The 19988-nt window shown below is 41.3% G+C and overlaps 1 protein-coding gene and 1 long non-coding RNA gene across 9 annotated transcripts in view; one reads left to right on the top strand and one right to left on the bottom strand.

Moving 5' to 3' along the window:
* LOC114061345 overlaps window positions 1-19988 on the top strand; it is a 50847-nt gene that overhangs the window by 14870 nt on the left and 15989 nt on the right. The window contains exon 2 of the long non-coding RNA XR_003572098.1: window positions 11671-11835. This is a non-coding gene — a long non-coding RNA (uncharacterized LOC114061345). The remainder of the gene's footprint in view (window positions 1-11670; window positions 11836-19988) is intronic.
* The window catches only part of GLRA2 (glycine receptor alpha 2), a 124733-nt gene continuing 121068 nt past the window's right edge, over window positions 16324-19988 (bottom strand). For all 8 annotated transcript variants that reach the window (XM_027891740.1, XM_027891741.1, XM_027891737.1 and 5 more), the window contains one exon: window positions 16324-17924. In XM_027891740.1, coding sequence (XP_027747541.1) covers window positions 17646-17924 — 279 coding nt within the window. In that variant the 3' untranslated portion in view covers window positions 16324-17645. The remainder of the gene's footprint in view (window positions 17925-19988) is intronic.

Below are 19988 nucleotides of genomic sequence, written 5' to 3' on the forward strand. Positions count from 1 at the left end.
CTGGTAGCAGAGAAACACTGATCTGGGATACCACATGTCCTTCCCCTCCCTGCAGTAGGGCTGCTGTCTGCACTAGTGAACTACTGACAGCCCTTTCTCTGAACCTTTTAATTTTCTGTGAAAGTATTGAATCCAAGAGGCTGTCAGCATCAACTGCCTATTTCCCTGGGATTGCAGGTGGTCAAGGTTTTAGGGAAAACAACACAGGTTTAGTTAGAGTGCTTGCCTCTTTGCTGAACAGGCATTGAGATGGGCTCCTCTTTTATTATTTCCTCTTCAGGTGGTGCCATTGGCAGGAGCCTTCAGTAGCCTGTGAAAGGAAAAATCAGTTATTCATTTTACTGGCAGTGGGAGAAATAAAGCCTATACTCCTAAACCTTCCCTGCTTTTCAGTAATCTTAGTTACCTTGTCTGGCCCCTGTGACACCTCCATCTGAGGGCAAGATACATTCCAGTTACCCACCAAACAGGTGTTAAAAGTATGTGTAACACCTGAAACCTGCCTATCTTTTCATCAGGGAAATGAAGGGATTAATTTTTTTTTTTTCACATGAAATATTGGGGTTTTATATATCTTGTACAATATTTTAAACATGTACCTTACCACCACGTTTGGTTACATATATACGGGTACAGAATGTGTGAGAAGATGTAACATCTTATTCAAGCATCCTCTGTAAAGGAGCTAGTACTCTGCTGGCATGGAAGTGAATGGGGAATCTACTAGTAGCTGGGTTGGTACCTGCTCAACCCCCCGGTTATTCTGTGTCCTATATGTAATGCATCCAGCTGCTAGTGACGAGTGTCTTCACCACAGATTGTGCTTGCCCAAAACGTTCACCACAGTCTTAGTGGATACAGTGAGGAAGCTGATCAGCCTTGGAAAGTGGTCCATCTTAGCCTCAGTTGCTCCATGCATGTCAAGTTCAGACGTGTCTTGGGGGAAGAAGGTAGCTCTCTCTGGTGGTCCTCATTCCACTGGTGTCTTCTAGATGTTTTTACTCCATTGAATTTTTTTGTACTGTCCCACCTGCTTAGTCAAGTACAGTACAAAACAAGGGGGAGCAAGAGGAATCTGGTTTCTACATCTCCTCTTCCCCCAACTGCATTTTATCTTGTGCTCTTCCCCTCTTTCTTGTGACATTTCCTGTTGTTGCCATCAATAATATACTAACATTGCTAATGTGCTGCCAGTAGCAGAACATCAGAGCTACCTCTCAGAAAACTGATTGGATGAACTATGGGGGGAATCTGAATTTAAGAAGCCTGGCTAATATATAGAGAGATATGCAATTAGAGGCCATAAAGCTGAGCATCTCTACTTGTGATGGAGTTGTGATGATGTTTCAGTCAGCCTCTGCGATCTAATTACATTCACTAACTATATTAAGAGAACTTTAGAAGGGTGATAATTCAGTCACTTGGAAGTTAGAAAATACCAGCATTTAGGTTATGTCTGCAATCCAAAATGCATGTTATACAACATTCTCCAATCATTTTTTTTAAATATATTTTTAAAATCCCTTTCAGAACTGAAATCTGAACACAAGAACAAGACTTGGAGGTTAGATGTGGGCTGAAATCTTCCCTCTGGCTGCTATCCTAGCTCATAGGGTGTACATGCTAGTGAGAATTTGTTCACGCCCCTCAGTTCACACCCCTGACAGCTTTCAGATACCTCGAGTCACCTCTTATCTCACCCTCTGATGCTGTTCTCTCAAATAACATTGCTCTTTTTCAGCAGGACCGTGGTGCACTGAGCCCAGAAGCCTCTTTACAGAAATCGACCCTACCTGAAGATTTCTGTCTTAGTGGACCCTCATCAGGATTTCTTCCTCCTGTCTTTACACATGCAGGCACCCTCTGTGGCAGGTGGACTTCACAGTCATCATTTAACACTGGGTTTTTGGGAAATTTGTTTGCTTCCTGGTAAAAGAACAGGGATGAAGAGTGGAAATCCCATGGTGTGCAGAGCCTGGGACCTGGCCTGACCTAGAGTGATGAGTCTAGAAGGACCATCACTATCAGACCAAGAAGGCAGCAAGTGTAAATCATTCAGAGGGAAAATCATCACAGATTACTGACCCTGAACCCACAAAGTTTATGTCTACAGTGGAACCACAGATGTAATTGCTGTGTATGCTGGCATATCCAAGCAGGCTTAACCTCACTAATTCAATGATAATAGCAAGTTCAAGCAATTCAATAACAGTACAAGCTCAATCACAGTAACAACAGCAGTGTAGATAAAACAACAAGAACTTCATTTCCGTGCTGCTTTCCAGGCAGCCAGGGGCTTAGATGACTTGGACAGCTTGAAGATAACAGGGCATAGGTTTCAGTGCATTGTCATACCTTTCAACAAAATTAAAGCTCACTCATATGTACACTACAGTGTGCACCTTGAATTTTATCACAGGTATAAGAAACTCCATGATTTAGGAGACAAATGATTTAAGACAAATGTATCATTTATTTGTCCCTGACTATGACTATGACAAATCAATTGTGAATGCTGCAAATGAATTAGATGAGTTGTGATTTAATTTCTTCAGGCACAGCTAAGTGAAGTATTTCAGAAAGATACAACTATGTGAAAAATTTGAGTAATCTATGCCATTGCTTTAACAAGCTCGTCAGAGCTAACCACCTGCACTGAATACTAAAAAAACAAACAAACACAACTTAACCCAAACCAAACCAAAAAAACCAAAACAGGTAAAACATCCTAAGCCATGAAAAAGCAATGTTTTCTGGAGAGAAACTGTGTTGTATTTTTAAATGAAGTCCCTCAGAGCAGTCCAGACTTAGATCACAGGGATACAAAGTAAGGATGCTTTTCCTTTTCAGAAAATAAAGGCAGAACACTGAGTTATCCAGACCTGTTCCACTCTTCAGCACTCATTAAGCTGCAAATATTGAGGTTCAGAGAACACAGCAGTCACCTTGTACTCCAGGATGTATAATTGCTCTATCCAATTTTATTTGCCCTGCTTAATGCAGTATGTCAATTCATGACATATTGATTCAACTTATAGAAGTAATTTTTTTTTCCCAGTTCATTTAAATTATAGTTTAGGCTGAACATGCTTGACGGAGATGCCTATAAATGATGTCAGCTTTCAGTAAGTCTACATTCAAAAATGCAACGTAAATCAAAAGTCTTAACTAATTTTTGTTTAATTATTGATTTAAGCCTACTCTGCTTCTGGAAAATGTAATTACCAAAGATGAATTTGGCCAGATCTACAGAGGGTTATATGGATTCAAGTGGTAAAGGAAAGAATTCAGTCTTGTAGATCAATGACGAAAATGTGTCCTTTGAGAGTGGCTCCAAAGAAGTCCAATAGTATTTCAGAGTGCCTGTTTGTCCTTCTAGCCATTCCCAGAGGACAGCAAGTGTCAGTGAGCTTCTGAGTTCTTTTCAACGTGCTATCTCACTGAAATACTGACCTGGGTGATGCTTCTTAAGTTAAAGAGGTCAGATTAGGTATTGAGCTGAAATGAATGGGTATGAATGCCTTATATACAAATTATACCTTCCTACTGTCTATTTATCACCCTCAGAGGCTGTTTTACTTTTCCTCTATACCCCAATATTAACTCCTGCAACAGAACAGGAGGAGTCTTTCAGGAGGCTCTCAAAGAAAGAGTCACTCCAGGAAGCACCTCTGCCAACCTCAAACCTGTGAAATACAGAAGGACAGAGTCCCAGGCCCTGGCATGATGAGGTCCTAAATGAGGATTTCAGTTTAACTTGTGGTTATTCAAATGACTCCTGCATGTTGTCCAAGAAGGAGACATTCCCCTGAGATGTTATACCACTGGGAATCAACCACATCCTTGAAAGGGGTGTTCTGACCAGGTTGCTCGCATCCACAGGGTTTCCTATGACATAATTTTGCCAGATTAAAAACAAGGCTAAGAAGTTTTAAACCAAAAATTTTAATGTAACAATTTCAGACTACCAACACATGAATTTAGTTGTCCTTAATGAATGCCATAGTACTACTGAAGGTTAAATTTATTAGTCCTAAAATATTTCACTGCTGATAAAATACAAATCTTTTGCTGATACATTCTTGAACGTTAATATTAGGTTTGTAGGAGGATTTAATAGATTAATTGAGGGATTGCTTAACAATTTCTGAATAACCTCAAATTCATGTTTTTGTATGATGGCAGCCTCAGTGCAGAAACCACAGTGGGATGCTTTCCTTTCATTACAAATCTTCAGCTTACTTTATCAGGAAAACAGGGGTCTCTGTAGGGATTCTCTTTCCCAAATAATTTAGGTATGCTTGCAGCCCTCCCTCTGGCAGAAGCTGTTTGTTTTCCACTTGTTTGCATTGCTGAGCAATTAACAGGTCGAGAAGTAAGTTGGGATGAGCCAGGAAAGCAGCTGCACTTGCTCTCCGCTGTCTGTTCAGTTCACCCAACCTTTACCAATCCCGGCAATCTCTTTGCAGAGCAGTGAGAAGATCAGGAATCTTTGTAAAAGGATTTGAAGGTTGGCCAGGAGAATTAGACTGGGGGTAAATGTCAGGCTGTGGAGGTTATTTGCTGCTAAAGGAAGGCTTGTATCTGTTCAGGATTGACTGACAGTCCCTGTGCTCCTTGCAAAGTCAGGGAGCTGGGATCTCCTTGGTTTTTTTTTCAAGGCTGTACATTTGAGAAGCTTTCCCCTTGTAAACCCTTGCCTCACACAGTACCTACAGGAAAGAGATTCCTGTGAGAAGCTGAGATAAAGTTGATGCGTCTCTGCCAGGAGTTCTCTGCAAACCAAAAGCAAACACATGCTATTGCCCTGCTTGGTCAGCAGCAGGGGAAGATGTCCCTGCTCACCAGGCAGCTGGGGTTGTCTCCCTCTGAGCTCTCAGCCAAGAGGAAACAGCTTGCTGCCCATGTGGCACTTCAGCGTGAGCAGTAAACATCACATTAACGTTTGTAGGAACCCAATAACCTGTCACTGTGGGTTTGGCAGTGCTGCCTGAACTGTGCCAGCATCTGTGAGCCATGTGGCCGAGGCAGCTGGGAGCACTTAGGGACAGTCTGCCCCTACCCTTGGGGGCTGAACAGGCTCAGGGAGGGAGACAGGGCAGATTGCCTGTGGCTAAGCCATGTCTGCACCCACCTTGAGAAGGACAGCCAAAACTGAAATAAGGAACAGCCCCTATAAGCTCAGCCCTAGCCCAGGCAAGGCTGGAGCAAAAGTAGGGATATTGGGGGTACCTATCATGTGCCCACAGGCTAGGGCAGTGAGGAGGAGCAGGAATAGAGCTGTCAAGTCCTATATAGCCATGGGTTGGCAACCACCTCCCCAAAGCACAGTGCAGACTAAAAGGCAGTCCTGGCACTCCAGAGGCTTAGTCTCTGTAAAGCTGTCCTGGAGCTGTAGCTTCATAAAAACGCATGTTTTTACCCATTTTTCCTCTTTATTGATTAGTGATGTTCTTTCCTTAAAATAGGGATTCAACATCTTGCACAAACACACTGACTGGAAAGTTGCTGAGTTCTACCATACCCAGGATAAGTATATCTGCAGGGAAAGGCTAGCTGAACAATCCAGGCTGCATTGTCCTGTTGGGTGCTGGAGAAACTTCAGTCATCTCACACGTATGATGGTGCTGTCAAGATGTTTTCTTTTCTGCTGGGGGGAAGCTCATACACTCCCCCCATGCAAAGCCCCATGGCCTGTCCTATGCTCACACCAGTATGTGCCACTGTGAAATAATAGGGGTCTGAAACCCTGGGAAAGTGAAAAAAATGGTGACTGTGGAGAATCATGGTAGAGCATGGAATGGCTTCTCCTAGAGGATGCTGTAACTGATGTTGCAAACACATATCTGTGCATAGCTCCAGCCAAAGGACATAACTGAGATCTACACCCCATTTGTGTCAGAGTTACCAATGACAGAACTTGAGGAAGCAACATGAAACTGAGTCAGAGGAGGTTTAGGTTGGATATCAAGAAAAATCTTTACACCCAAAGGGTGGCTGAGCCCTGGAACAGTTTCCCTGGGAAATTGTCACAGCACCAAACGTGTCTGAGTTGAGGAAGGGTTTGAACAATGCCCTCAGGCACATGGTGTGATTCTTGGAGTCTCCTGTGCAAAGGCAGGAGTTGGACTTGATTATTCTGATAGGTCCCCTCCAACTCAGCATATTCTCTGATTCTATGATACTCTTTTGGATACTGATAGTTTTCTGAAAGCCTCCACTGAAGATTATTCAGAAAAAAATGGAGATGTCTTGTCTGGGAAGATTTCAGTTTCTTTTCTTAATCTTCTGCTCTGAGATACGTAAGGAATGATAACATGATGGAACAACCTTCTGGACTTGCCTTTTTGCTAGGATGCTGCTCTTGTAAAAATGTCTGACAGGCATCTTTTCCAAGATTTCCTTTTTTTCCTGTTAAGGCAACTCCTGCAGTCTTCTTCCCACTGCTGAGATGCAAGGTGCAACCCACCATGTCTCCTGGGCGTTTTGACCTCCAGGGAAAAAGTCAGGAGTCAGCTCAGAAACTACTCGTTGGAAGAAAAAAAGCAAAAGAGGGAGCTACAAGTAAATAACCAGGAAAATCTCTAGGTAAAAGAAGTAGTTTGACCCTAACATTTAAAGCTGAGATTTCCAAAAGCACTTAATGAGTTTGAATGTGTCACTTCTTGAGTATTCCAACAGAGAAGTCTTTGGAGGCCTCATGCTCAGAGAATAAGTGCCTGGTATTTCACATCTCCATTAACAGTTATGTCTCCATTAACATATTTCAAGTGGTGCATGAAGAAAGGGAGCTATTGAAAATTCACAAAGCCAAGATATTCTTTAGTAACTTAAAATGGTCAGACAAAACATATTGTCATGCTCAGACACAGCTCTTCAAGGATTTTGAATTTTTTTTTTCTTTCTCTGAAAGAGATTGAATAATGTTATATCTGAAATCTTATACTGCACTTCAGTTATGTCATGAAAGATAGAATTCATATTTGATATTAATGGAGCAGGTGAAACGTGAAATGATATTTCTTTAATCTTTAATGAAATTTCTGGTTTTAGCATTTAGCTTGTCTGTTCAATGACACAGAAGAGCTAATAATATCACTGTTTTTGAAGAATTCATTCACTACAGGCAGCATGATTTTCTGAATCTGTTGGAGGCTGTTTAGGTGCTCCAATGATGCATGAAAATAATAATAATAAAAAAATCCTGTGTCCTTGAAGCCCAGTTATTAGAATTGGAAACGTATAATTAAAAAAGGAAAAAAAAAAATCTCCCAGTAAGCCACTACCCTGGAATAGGCACGCAGTAGTTTATAAAATAAGAGTTCTACAGGAATTAGCAGGAACAACAGGCTTTCAGGAAGTCTTCAACCGAGCATGCTCTATAGCTTAAATATTGAACACTGAGAAACTGAATGGTGCTTTCTGTAGCAAACTGTTTCTTTGCTGAACGAATTTGTTGTTTTAAAATTTTATAATTGCTTTTGTAAAACCCCATGAAACAGGAAAAGCTACTAATGATGTTGCAAGTTTTTGTGGAGAGAATCTGATTTTTCCTCATGGGGATGTATAAGTGAGAAAATATTGTGCATGACAAAAAGCTTGCTATGAGACAGAGCAGTAGCAAGAGGAGGTCCTGTGGGGGCACACGCACAGTGTGCCACCTCCATCCCAGCCTCTTTGGCACCAAAGTAGATTGTGGAATCTCTTGAGGTCATTCACCTTTATTTTCCATGATTTCAGCCTAGAATTTTAATTTTTCTTTCGAGGAGGCAGAGGAACATTGAAGTAGTGTCCAAAGGATGCATTTATACTTCCAAAAATTGGAGATGCTCTCCGTACCCGTTAAAGCTGGCTGGTAACAGAGCTAATATAAACCTTGGCCATTCTCCCAGCTGACTGTCCTAATAATAGTAAAGCCCCTATGAGTGAGTAGCTAATACTGGGGATCTGCCAGGCAATTTTCATTAAAAAGAGCAATTGGTGACAATATCCTTGGAGGAGACCAGCTTGTCTTCCTCAAAACACCACTGGAATGACCAAGAGGAGGCTCTTTCTCCACTCTTTGTTTTCAGTTTTCCTTTTGTTGTTAGCACTTCCCTGAAGTCTTTGATCTTTTTGAGGTGTCTCTAACACCTGCTTCTCTTTGCTTTTCAGTTACACTTTTTTTTGTATGCAAAATGCTGCAAATAAATTCACCCTCTCACCCTTTCATCAGCTCATAGGGAAACTCCTAAGCCTGTGTGGTTGAGCTGGGAAGTAGCACTTTGTGCAGTTGGGTGTTGGCAGGTAGGTTTTTCCCCATCTTTCTTGTTTTAAAGAGGACGTGGCTCTCTTCTTCCATCCAGCCTGAAGAGAGAATAGCTAGTGAAACCAGGAGGGTAGCTAATAAACTCAATAGGTAGTAACCAGAGGTAAGATGTGCATGAGGCACTTGCAAAAGCCACCAGTGTGTAACCACATGGCCATTGAACCACATCTTGACAACACCAGTGTGAACATTAGGGCTTGAGAAACCTTGAAAAGACAATTTGACCATGCTGTGATGAAAGGAATATACCACTTGTAAAGTAGCCTTGTCTTGGGCTGCTCCAAGGACCAACGTCGCTCATAGTAGTCTGGATGTGCTCATAGTGTAGTCTGGATGTCCCCCAGCCTGTCTGTTGCTGAAAGCAGGACTCCCATGCCCTGCAGGATGTCTGGGAGGTTAGGGTTCCTTCCCCAGGAACTAATGCCGTGGAGACCCTCTACAGCTGCAAATGGGGCTTTTGGGGTCCCTCTGCATTGTTGTGGCTCTTCTGCCAGGACCAGGCAGAGGGAGAGGTTGAGGAGCTCTCCCCAGGCTTTTTAGTAAATGTTTCCCTCCTGATTTATTAAGAGCAGCTTGAATTTTAATTTGCAGAAAATATGCCTATCAGTAGTACCCGCAATCACATTTTCTGTTAAAGTCTTCAGATGTGACCCAGAAATCTTATCAGAGAGCGCTGGGCAGAGTGCCTGCTTAGCAAAACTCACTGCAGGTACATTTGAGTGCTGCCATTTACAGAATGTCTAAGCTGTGCCTCAGCTATTTCAGATGACATATATATATATTTAATCCATGGCAGCATATTAGCAGATCAGACTTAGATTAATCAGGCTAAAGATAACTTCTGGACCTTTTCTACATGTAGGTCAGAGAAAAAGAAGGTAGATATTTATCTGTGCTACAACCCTACAACTGTGTAGCAGATGAAATTTTTGGGGGCATCAGTCAAAGAAATACTGTAATAAGATTAAGGGAAGCAAAGTGAAAGGGGCGTGTTTGTGTCTGTATGTGTGTGCACAAACGCAATACAAGTTTTTCAATTTGCAGAAACGATCAATTTCCAGTTAAATTATATCTGTTATTATAGCAGCAAATATGTAAATTTACTTTATGCTAAAATACCTTCCTCTGTTTCCTTACTGTAATAAAACAAGTCCTGCCCACTGATATTATTACAGAAAGCTACAGCTAGAATAACAGCACAGCTGTTCAAGGGAAAACTCGCTGCATGTTAGGAACAGGCCTCATGTTTTGAGCCTTGGTGATTCCTGGAATAAGTCAACTAATGCAAAGGAATTAGTTCCTTTAAAAATAGATTAGGTCACATTTAGAATTTTTAATGTGAAATGCTACTGTGTGTATTAATGGAGCTCTTCTTTTCTGCAGATTAAAAACTGAGCTAGTGTTAATAAATCAAAGGAAACATTAAGATGCTCTGTAGCCTCTACCAATGTCCCTCGGAAAAGGCTTCTGAAACACTGTTATATACACAGATTCTGATGGGAGGAAAAATTAATTGCAATTGTAAATGTTCTTTAGCAAATTCTTCATTTTTGACCTCACTTATTGCACTTGCAACATCAGAAGGATCAGTGATGAAACCTCTCATTGTGGTAATTCAAAGAAACTAAGTCACTGGGCTCCAAAGTGAGAAGCAAATGTGCCACAGCAGCAGACAGCTAAGATGTAGGCTGAGACCTTGCCCATACTGAAACTTTCACCATCAACCTGTAACTGTGTGGATTACATCCAAGGTCAGCATAAAAGTTTCTTTTGGTTTGACTTCAGCTACTACAAGGAAAAATTATTCTGATGTTCTTCCAAGCAGATAACATGCTTTCAGAGCCCTATTACATGTAATGTAATACATATGGAAGGGGAACCCAATTTTCCTTCAGCAGGCAGCTCTTTCTGCTCTTTTTTTCTAAGGTAATGACTCAGTAACAGCCCTTCTCTCCGCCCCTCCTCTGAAGAGCATCTTTGGTAACCCTTGTTAGAAGCATCACTGATGATGTCCCTCATCTCTCCCAGAGGATAGAGTTCATTAGCTTATTAGAGGAATAACGCACTCACTCTCCTTTTGTAAAGGTTAATTAGCTCTTCATAGACATTTGTCCATGCTGTTCTCACTGGTCTCCCACAAATGCAGCCATACACAGGTCCCTTTCAAATGCCAAGCAATGGCTAAGAGGACACCTTTAACCACACAGTGGCAGGATTCTTCATTTCCAGACTCTCCTGCCTGTTTGTAACATCTCTTCCTGACAATGCAGAGTGAGGAGACAGTGTCTCTAGTGTGGAATAAGTGACTAGTGCTCTCATTTTTTCACTGGAAAATCCTGCTAAAGACTGTCTCCAGTTCAACATGCAACATTATGATTTCTTCCTGTTTGAAGAATGTGCCCTATCAAGTCTTTTCCTGAAGGGTCTTGATTTTTATCATTGAGATTGCACCCAGCAGATGAGACAGAAGATATTCTGTCAATACATGTTTTAGACTTGCTCATCTTTGATGAATTTCCCCCCTTCCAGTTAGTCTGATCTGGGGTGGGGTCTGTTCTCGGCCTCACCACTGCCCTGCTCTGTGGCCGTTACTGTGGCAATCCCTGGCCCACTTCCCACCCCTGGGAGTCCCCCTTCCTTGTTCCCCTTGGCTGGTCGTGCCCAGGGGCGCTGTGCTGGGCACAGTAGACTCTCACCTCAGGCCAGGCTTGCAGAGCAGCCCAAGGTGGTGTCTGTGTTGGCTGTCTCATTCCCACATCTCCCCACTACCAGCACCATTGAGCTGCCTTTCTTCTTGCACTTTGCCCCTCAAATCTCTCACTGCATTCTTCTGGCACCTGGGTCAGGGAAAAACAGGCAATGCCCAGGCTACTGGGCACATCCCCACACAAGGGTCTTTAGCATCATTGCAAATACCAATAATACCAATAATAAGTTGGATTTACTTTCTGTTTCACACACTGGCATAGATCTTTTCTCTTTTTGGACTGAAGGGAAAACAGGGGAGAAGTTCTTTCAGTGCTGCAGTGTTTCTCAAACTATTTCTGCAGCCACAACTGCAACCCCACTGAACATCTCAGGGAGTGCGACAGGCTGAAAGTGCCTGTAAAGGGGTCTCTGAGCTGCACCGAAATCAGGTTCAGCACCCACAACATGGTCAGCTTCAGAATGTGCTGTAAACCTAACCTGTGAGCCTAGAGGGTCTTTTCACATCCTTGCATGTGTGGTCCTTCTCCCACACCAATTATTGGTGATGCATCCTCTCCATCCTGCTCTCACATCCCTGCTTGGGAGCCTTGGGGTGCTGGGTAGTGACCTTCAAAGCTACTTGTCAAGCACATGTCTGGATTGCTGTATTCCAGAGACCCTTTGCAGCAGCAAACAGGACTTGCAGCTGACAGAAGGCATTTGACCAGGAGCCAGGGGATAAAGATGTGATTCCCAAACATCTCCAGCCACGGGCCTGACCCTGTTATTGGTTGCACTCTTCATCACCTTAGGGAAAATGGATTCATGTCAAAGCAAAGGTAAGGTGGAAATCTGTGAATCCTTCAACCCCTCTGTCTAAAGGCATTTTCACTACACACTGCTAAGGACTATATTTCCCCTGTTTAGATATTCCTCCCTGATCTTACTGTTTTTCCCATGGAAAGCAGAAGGATTAATCCAGCTGCTGTCTCCCTGAAACGACACACACTGTACACCATCCCCACAACAGGAACCCACTACGCTGAAAATCAGATTCAGGCCTTGTGATAATCTGAAGAAGCTGTTTTTGAATCAGTCATACAGCTGTTCAGATGACGAGAGAGGATTTTGTATAATTTGTCCCAGTAAAATCCCATCTTTTAGCACAAGTAAAATGTGGTCAGAATCCCCAATATTCACTGCTTTCTCATGAATATTGCCTCACAGCATTTCTCCATAACAAAGATATTAATTTAGCATGTTTGTTTCAGTGGCAACTTTAAGAAATGAGTGTATGCATTTCACAGAGTCAGTTTTCCTAGCTATTATCTGACATACTTATTTTGGCTCAAGTTTCTGCTCCTTCTAAAAGGATACTGAAGAGAGCTAATCCACTCTGAATATTTTCCCTCCCAGATTATTTGTAGTTCTTAGCGTTGGAAACTGATCCTTCATTAGGAACTGATCTAGAAGCTATTGAAGTTTTTTTTTTTTCCCCTTCTGCTTTCAGTGCTCTCAGTGTATTGGATCTGGAAGTAAATTGGTTTGATGAATTTGTCTGGAAATGGTGAAACTTTTCTTGTTCTGTTTAGCCCCAAATGTGACAACATTTTACATTTGCCTTGCAAAAGTAGCAAAGTTATCTTCAAAAGGCACAAATGTCTTCTTTTTCTCTTCACATTAAACTAAAGAAGATTAATTTTTAATGTAAAATCTTTAAGGGGCATTTATGGAGAAAACATGTCCTTGCTCAGATTATTTTCCCAGGCAGAAGTTCCTCTAGGCAGCCTTGGATTTGGTTTTCTAGTTTTCCACAACATTGTAAAACACACACTTAAATGTAAAACAATTAGAATAAACTACTTTCAAGTCTGGAAAAAACTAATTTTCCACAGATACTATATTATAGATAATGAAGTACTATATTATAAATAATGAAAATTTAAATATTAAAGTTATTTTCATACTATGTGTAATACAAAGCTCATTCTTTGTAAAAAGTTTTTGTTTCTTTGTTCCTTGTTGTGTTCTAATTTCAAAGAGATAAGGATTATAAAGCTTGCATACACATATCCACCCACACATCAAATATATTTTTTTCTGTATTTAGAAATATATTTCTAAATACAGAAATGCCATAATTGGACTGAGTCATATCTTTTGAAAAGTTCATAAAATGTGACTTCCAGGTGCAGACACAGAATCCTGTTGCTGAGTCAAAGATACCAATTCAGCCCAGTTAGAGCCCTTTCCATTAAATGCCCAAGCCTTTTCAAAGCTGAGTTACAGATTCCTCCACAATGTTTTTAATAATGTCAGCTATGAAAGGCTGTAAGTTTTGGCTGGTGCCTCATGTTTGGTCAGCAGCTCCTGTGCCACCAATGTCAATGGCAGGTTTGCACAAAGCTGTAGCACTCCAGCCTTCAGTAGACAAACATTGTTTTTCCATCAGCTCTTTCCTTTCAGCATCTCGTGCTGGGAAAGAAGGGAATTAAAGTGAGGAAGTCTCATTGACTGTGGATGAGGTTTGCCCTTACTCCTCACACCTCTGTAGCAGATGAAAAAATCTGCCCCCAGAAACAGTGTGTAACCTGGAAGTTGTCCTCCAGCATTTATGAATGCTGATATCTCATATCAGATACTCCAAAAACCTCTATGGCTACACCACCATTTGATTCAGTACATCACAAGCGATGGCTCTGCTACCTAAAAAAAAAAAAAAATAGGAAAAAACCCCCACAAACCAAGAAAGAGTAACAAAGAGAGATTTCTCATCTCATATTGCCTTTTTTTTTTGGTTTTTTTTTTTCCCCCACTTTCCTTCTAAGGCAACAAGGTTTTTTTAAAGATCTGCTTTATCAGTTAGGCTTTATTGCAGTCCCTGATAGCACCTATCTGGTGAGAGATGGCTAAACCTTTCTCCTTGACTACTAAACCTCTCAGGTCCAGCCTGTAACAACAGGATGCCAATGACCTGACTGAATGCTGCTTCCTTTAAAGACATGCTTAAAGCTTTTTAAGCTTCCTTGATAAATTAGAAGTCATCATAATTATTTTATAGCTAAATGCAAGTAGATTAAATGCCCTAGGGCTTAATTTTACCTTACCAGCTAGAATTGTAGCATATAGGTTTTCCAATATATCTGGAAGCTCTTCAGAATTAATCCTGGGTCTCTTTCCTTCCATCCTGCTGTGTCTCCTACGTCACATATGCTGTTTGTCTGGGACTTATTTTGTAAGCCATTCTTTTTCTTCTTGCAATGGTATCTTGAAACGAAACTGCTTTAATTTTACTGCTTCCCTGAGTGCAAGGTGACCATTTTTTGAGTCTGGTTTCTGTGCTAACCCTACTGAGAATTTGTTTAGGAAGGTCTCTGTCTGTAAGTTCTGCTATCCTTGCTTTTGACATTTTATCTGCAGGTAGTTTTTTGGCCAGTTTCTGGTGCCAGCCAAGTTCTTTGAGAGAAAGTTCTTTGAGAGCCATCCAGTATCAAAACACCTTGGTGTGAGACGGTTCACAGGCCGCTAACCAGCATGCTCAGAACTCTTTTGTATCATGTGGCCATTCCTTATTGCTGTGCTCAGTGGGCCTTGTCCATTTGCACGCACCTTTTGTATTTAAAATTTAGTTAGTTAATTTCAAGATTCATGACTAATTGAATAATCGACATAAAGTCATAATTTCTGTCTTCAAAAGAAAGAGAGAGAGAGAGACCTATTTGGAATTTGTGCACGGATTATTCTCATGAATGGACCAAAGTTTACATACAGATCAACAGCAGAGCATTCTTCCCATGTATGCTGTCAGCAAACCTCAAATCTGATCAGCAAAATATTTTAGTGAACTACTTAGTCAGTGCTGACGGCCAAGCACTGCAGAGCGTGCAGTTGAATTTGTAATGTGGGTGCTGGAGTAACATGAGCTTCACCACAGAAAGGGAAATACAGACATCCATCAGCTGAGAATAGTTTCACACACCTATTGCAGTGGTCTGTGGTCATATGGGGGAGCTATGAGCAATAGGCTCTGACATTCTGACATCTGGACACCGAGGATTGACATTAATCCTGGCATTACACCTTAATTTAAAACTGAGTTTCTGGAATGAGGGACTGCTAAAAGTGAGCTCTGAATGTTTATGTACCAGTGAAAGCTCCTAACTTCCCACACAAACACAGGTTACAGCTGGCTATCCTCACCCTGCTGAAACTCGTGGGACTGTTCTTGGGTTTTCCTCTGCTATATTATCCAAATACTGTTTCATTTTAAAAAGAAATAAAAGCAAATCTGATACTATAAAAACTGCAAATACTATGATACTTAAATTTGCATCAGAAACTTGTTTTGCCAAGCAGAATAGTTTGGACAGTTGTCTGGAGCTCTCCTTTCTGGGGGTATCAGTCACATCTGGAGCCATGGTCTCAAAGAGATGGAAGTGACTGTTACCAGTTCCATCATAGGTATAAGTGACCAAAGAGCTGAGGAGACACAATAATTTATGTAAGTATTTGAGAATCAGAGATGTCGAGATCTCTAGATTCCCTCTCCTCTCCTACGAGAGGAACAAAGCCTGGTAGTTACAGGCAGCCAGGTGGAAAGAGATGGGGACACAGACACAGATACTCAGACACACAAATAAAGGCTCGGACAGGCTGTGGAACCTGTATCCGCAACCTCTCAGCAGCAGCTTTTCCAGGAGTGAAAGTAGAGTGAGAAGTGCTGCAGGTACAGTACGTCTCTGTACCACATCTCACTAGGGGAGTGGGAAAAAATGTCTGTACTGGGCAGCTCTACAGGATGTGTGTTTCGGTCACACAAGGGAAGGGCAGAAAACTGAATGCAGATTAATTTGCTTTTAAAATATTGATCATTACCATGTCTATAAGAGGCACCTGCCACGGGCCATCTCAGCATATCCTTCAGCTCACCCAAGTGGTAAAGCTGTAAGAAAGTCAGGGGAAAGTTTAGGATACCCCCAAGCCAGCCACAGCATGTGTGAAGCTGAGGTGTGCTTCTTGCCATGCAGGGATGCTTGCTTGAGTGGGGAGCAGTGTGCCTCCTCTCAAGGGCTTGGCTCAGCACATGCAAATGTTCTACATATTCTCACATCATATCTTAGTCACATTTCTGACACAGTCCTTGATGTACTCCCAGGGGCTGCAATAGCCCCTTTGCTGCAGAATAGATAGCAAAATGTGGCGTGCTAAGCCAGGTCAGCAGAAGGCTGCTTTTCACCCTCTTTCTGCTGACAGAGCGGTGGAATAGCTGGGCTGTGGCACGAACAGCCCTGCTGCTAGTGCTACAAATGAAGAAAAGAGTACAGAAATGTTAGTACCACATTTAGCTTTATTGAAATTGAACAAATATCTTTTTTTAATAAACCCTTTTACAGCAAGTGTAAAATTTTAATGTTTGACTCATCTTATGTTACAGGTTGTCTTCTTCCGTGTAAGCAAAAATACACTCTTTTTTTTCTTTTCTTTCTTTTTTTTTTTTTTTTTTTTTTTTTTTTTTTTTTTTTTTTTTTTTTTTTTTTTTTTTTTTTTTTTTTTTTTTTTTTTTTTTAAGATTTTCTACTTTAAAACATGTAGCAAGGATTTGAATAATGCAGATCTGGCACCAAAAGGTAACAGGTTCTGAAAATCACAGTACAGTTTTAAAATTCTTAGGTTAATTAATGATATTTAAAATGATAGCCACTTTGAGTAAAGATATAAATTAGAGGTCTGTAAACAAGTTGTGTTTACCTATAGAGCTATTGACTGCAGCTACAATGAGAGCGGTAATAGAAACTCAATGCTAAACTGAGCTACACCTTTGAGGAAACAAGTTCTTACTAAGTAGTGTGGTACAGGGTAGCACAATAGGTAAAATACAGTTTGGCACCTCAAGTTGCATGTAAAATCAGCAGAAATAAAATAAAGTAAGTGCACTGTCGCTCAACAAAAATAAACCAGGCAGTTTCACTGGTTTTGGAGTGTCAACTATCAAATAAATCACACAACACACAAGTTCAACCCGGAAATTACAATTCTAGTAAAGCAAGATAATATTAAAATGCACACCCACAAGGATAGTAAAGTATAAATATTTTTTCTTTTTTTTTTTTTTTTTCTCCTCTCCCCTCTCAGTAGAAATAATTTACAACCCACAAAAGGACTCCTTGGTGAAGCCACTACCTACAGACATGGTCATGGAATGTAGCTCAGTAGACTTGTTTCAAATAGAAAGGCAACATTACCCTGAAAAAGTTTGGTCCTCTTATAACTCACTGTACTGTAGCCATCACAGTCTCTTGGTAGATGTTTTAGGAGAACTGTTTGTTTCCTGATTCTTTTTTGTTCTGAAATATCATATCGTCGTGATAAAGCTGGATAAAATTTGGCCTCAATTACAGATGTCTGGTCAATGCTGAATCTGGAAGAACACACTGCAAGTACACAGGGGGAACCTCATTGACTGGTGTCACAGCATATTTTGTCATGCAATCACTTTTCCTTTTATACTTCTTTTCCTCTTTGCTCTTTTTTTCTCCAGTGTTCTGAGGGAGTGGGAAAGAAATCCTTAGTCCAAATGACAGAAAGACATTTCACTGTTTATTTACATGTGGATCACTTTGGCTGAGAAGTCCTGGCGAACTAGAGTTGCCTATTTCTTGTGAATGTCCTCGTGACGTATAATTTTGTATGTAATCCAGTAAAAGATGTTGAAAATGAGGAAGGCGAGTGGGAATGCTGCACGGGAAATAGTATCAATCCTTTTTGCACGGTCAACAAACTTCTTTTTGATGGAATCTGAATCCTTTGGTGGTGCCGGAGGTGGGTTGGGTGGAGTAGCCTTGACTGCTGTGCCATCTTTGACTTGGAGGCAGTGACCCATGCCATAGCCACTGAAATTGAATCGACTGTCACGAGCAACTTCATCTTCCTGGGGGAAAAGAAGACAGATAAGACACACAGTCACCTGTCTATTGGGCATGCCATGTACTTGAGTAGTTAAGGTGCACCCTCCAAAGTACCTCAGCAAACCAACTGGTTAAGCTATGATACTAAGTCCAGGTTTCAAAGACAAGCAGTTAAAACTCACATAAAAATACGTGGAAATCAGGTGATTTCCAGTGTTTTTGAATCAGAGCTTTAATTTTCCTAGCTATGACTAAATCAAGTGCCCTGAAAAGCAAGCTGTATCCCAGCTCCACAGGGAAGAGATCTGATTCCACAGGTTTCTCATTGCTCTTCTTGGGCTTTCTGGGGGGAGGAAATATGGTCATGTTGGCATCAGGGAGCCTGTTGCAGTTTGAACAGAATGACGCAGTTATCCAGGGGCCCAAGCTCATGGCAATGTGTTTTCATTGCTAAGCCTAACGACAGCATTGCAGCCCCATCTCCAACCCACAAAACAAGGAGAAGAAGTGCTCTGACAATCAATACTTCAAAGTGCACTGTGCACTTGGATTTAATGGTACCTGGGAGTTGGGTGCAATAGCATGAGCTAATGTAGCACCATCTCACAGAAATCCATTCTCTCTCATGTCTGAGTGGGTGATATTTGTTTTTGGAGAGGTGAGTAACTACCATTGAACTTTATTGCTATGATAACTGTGTGATGAAAGGCTTGTGGCTGTGCTGGTAAATTCTCACTGACATTTCTCCTGTCTGATAGCACAATAATACACAAGTTAACAGTTGCTGGCAGCCCTCCATGAAGGATTCAAACCCGACAGACAAAGCAGTTCTATTCTTTTTCATTCCAGAGGGGATGAATTGTAGGTTCAGCAGCTTGCCCTAGTTAAAGGCCCTTTCTTTGACGAACAGACACTTCATTGTTGAATGAAAATGACCACTTTTTGGGCTCACAAGGAGCCCACTCCCTCATAGAGAATACTCCCTCATATCTCTTAATAAACCACAGCCTTCTGAAATTAACAGAGAATCAAAGACTGCAACAAAAAAAGCATCACAGCAGCAAGGTGTTGAAAAAGAAGTATATTGGCTGAACTTAGTGATGGGAAAGGAGGATAATTTGCACCTATTCAGAATGTAAATCACTGCTACTTCACAGAAGCACCTTTTTCAATAATTGCATTTTTCTGTCTCCCCAGCTGCAGCATCGGAATTAAATATATCATCCAACTTGCTCTCCTTACCTTGGAGCTGACAAGCAAACGTGAATAACCAGCAGTGTGATCCAAGGCTACCAAATAAGAAATAGTCACTCTGACTGCTTATGGCATTGAATGCTTATGGAAGGAGGACAGGGAGTAAACAGCGCTTTGGAGCTCCCACCACTTCAGCCTGAGGACTGTTCTAAGTGTACCCATAAGCAGGTGGAAAATTGGGTCATTGTAAGGCTCTCGGAGCACTTATCCAGGGTTTATAACCTTTTCATTTCAAAAGATCACCATCGTTTAGAAAAAGAATAGTCCCTCCTTTTCCAATTGTATTTATTCGCATTTGGCAGTACCTCTGCTAAAACTCTGCTTGTCCTAATGATTGTAAGTATGTAAAGTATTTTGAAGATGAACCTATTGAGACCTAAGTTCTGGATAGCCTTATGAGCAGTGCTTCTCTTGCATGACTTAGTAACACTACAAAGCCCCCAGTAGTACAGGGAGATGCCTTCCTCTCAGAGCTTTCCCTTTTACTCAGTTTGAAGGATAAAATGCATGCCCAGGACATGAGAGGTGATTAAAAAGGGTAGCAGATTTTCAGCAGCTGTGTTGCCATATGTACTTCATTCATTTTTAAAAAATTTAATTTCTGTTACTCCTGAGAGATCTGTGGGAAGAAAAAAAAAACACGTACTGAGCTCAATGCAGGCTTGGAGAGTCCTGACTTCCACTGTGCCCTGCTGTGTCACAGCTTTGTCACATGGGGCTGAGCATTTCATCTTCAGCGTCACAGCCCTCCTTTTGAGTTTAGACTGTGGCAACTTGAGTGGGAAGCCATCTGAGATTAGGGACAGGGATATTTAAGTCACATTTCTTTCAGT

The sequence above is a fragment of the Empidonax traillii genome, unplaced genomic scaffold, assembly GCF_003031625.1.
Source record: "Empidonax traillii isolate 1590-97213 ecotype Southwest subspecies unplaced genomic scaffold, ASM303162v1 scaffold329:size853407, whole genome shotgun sequence".
Taxonomy (NCBI): Eukaryota; Metazoa; Chordata; class Aves; order Passeriformes; family Tyrannidae; genus Empidonax; species Empidonax traillii.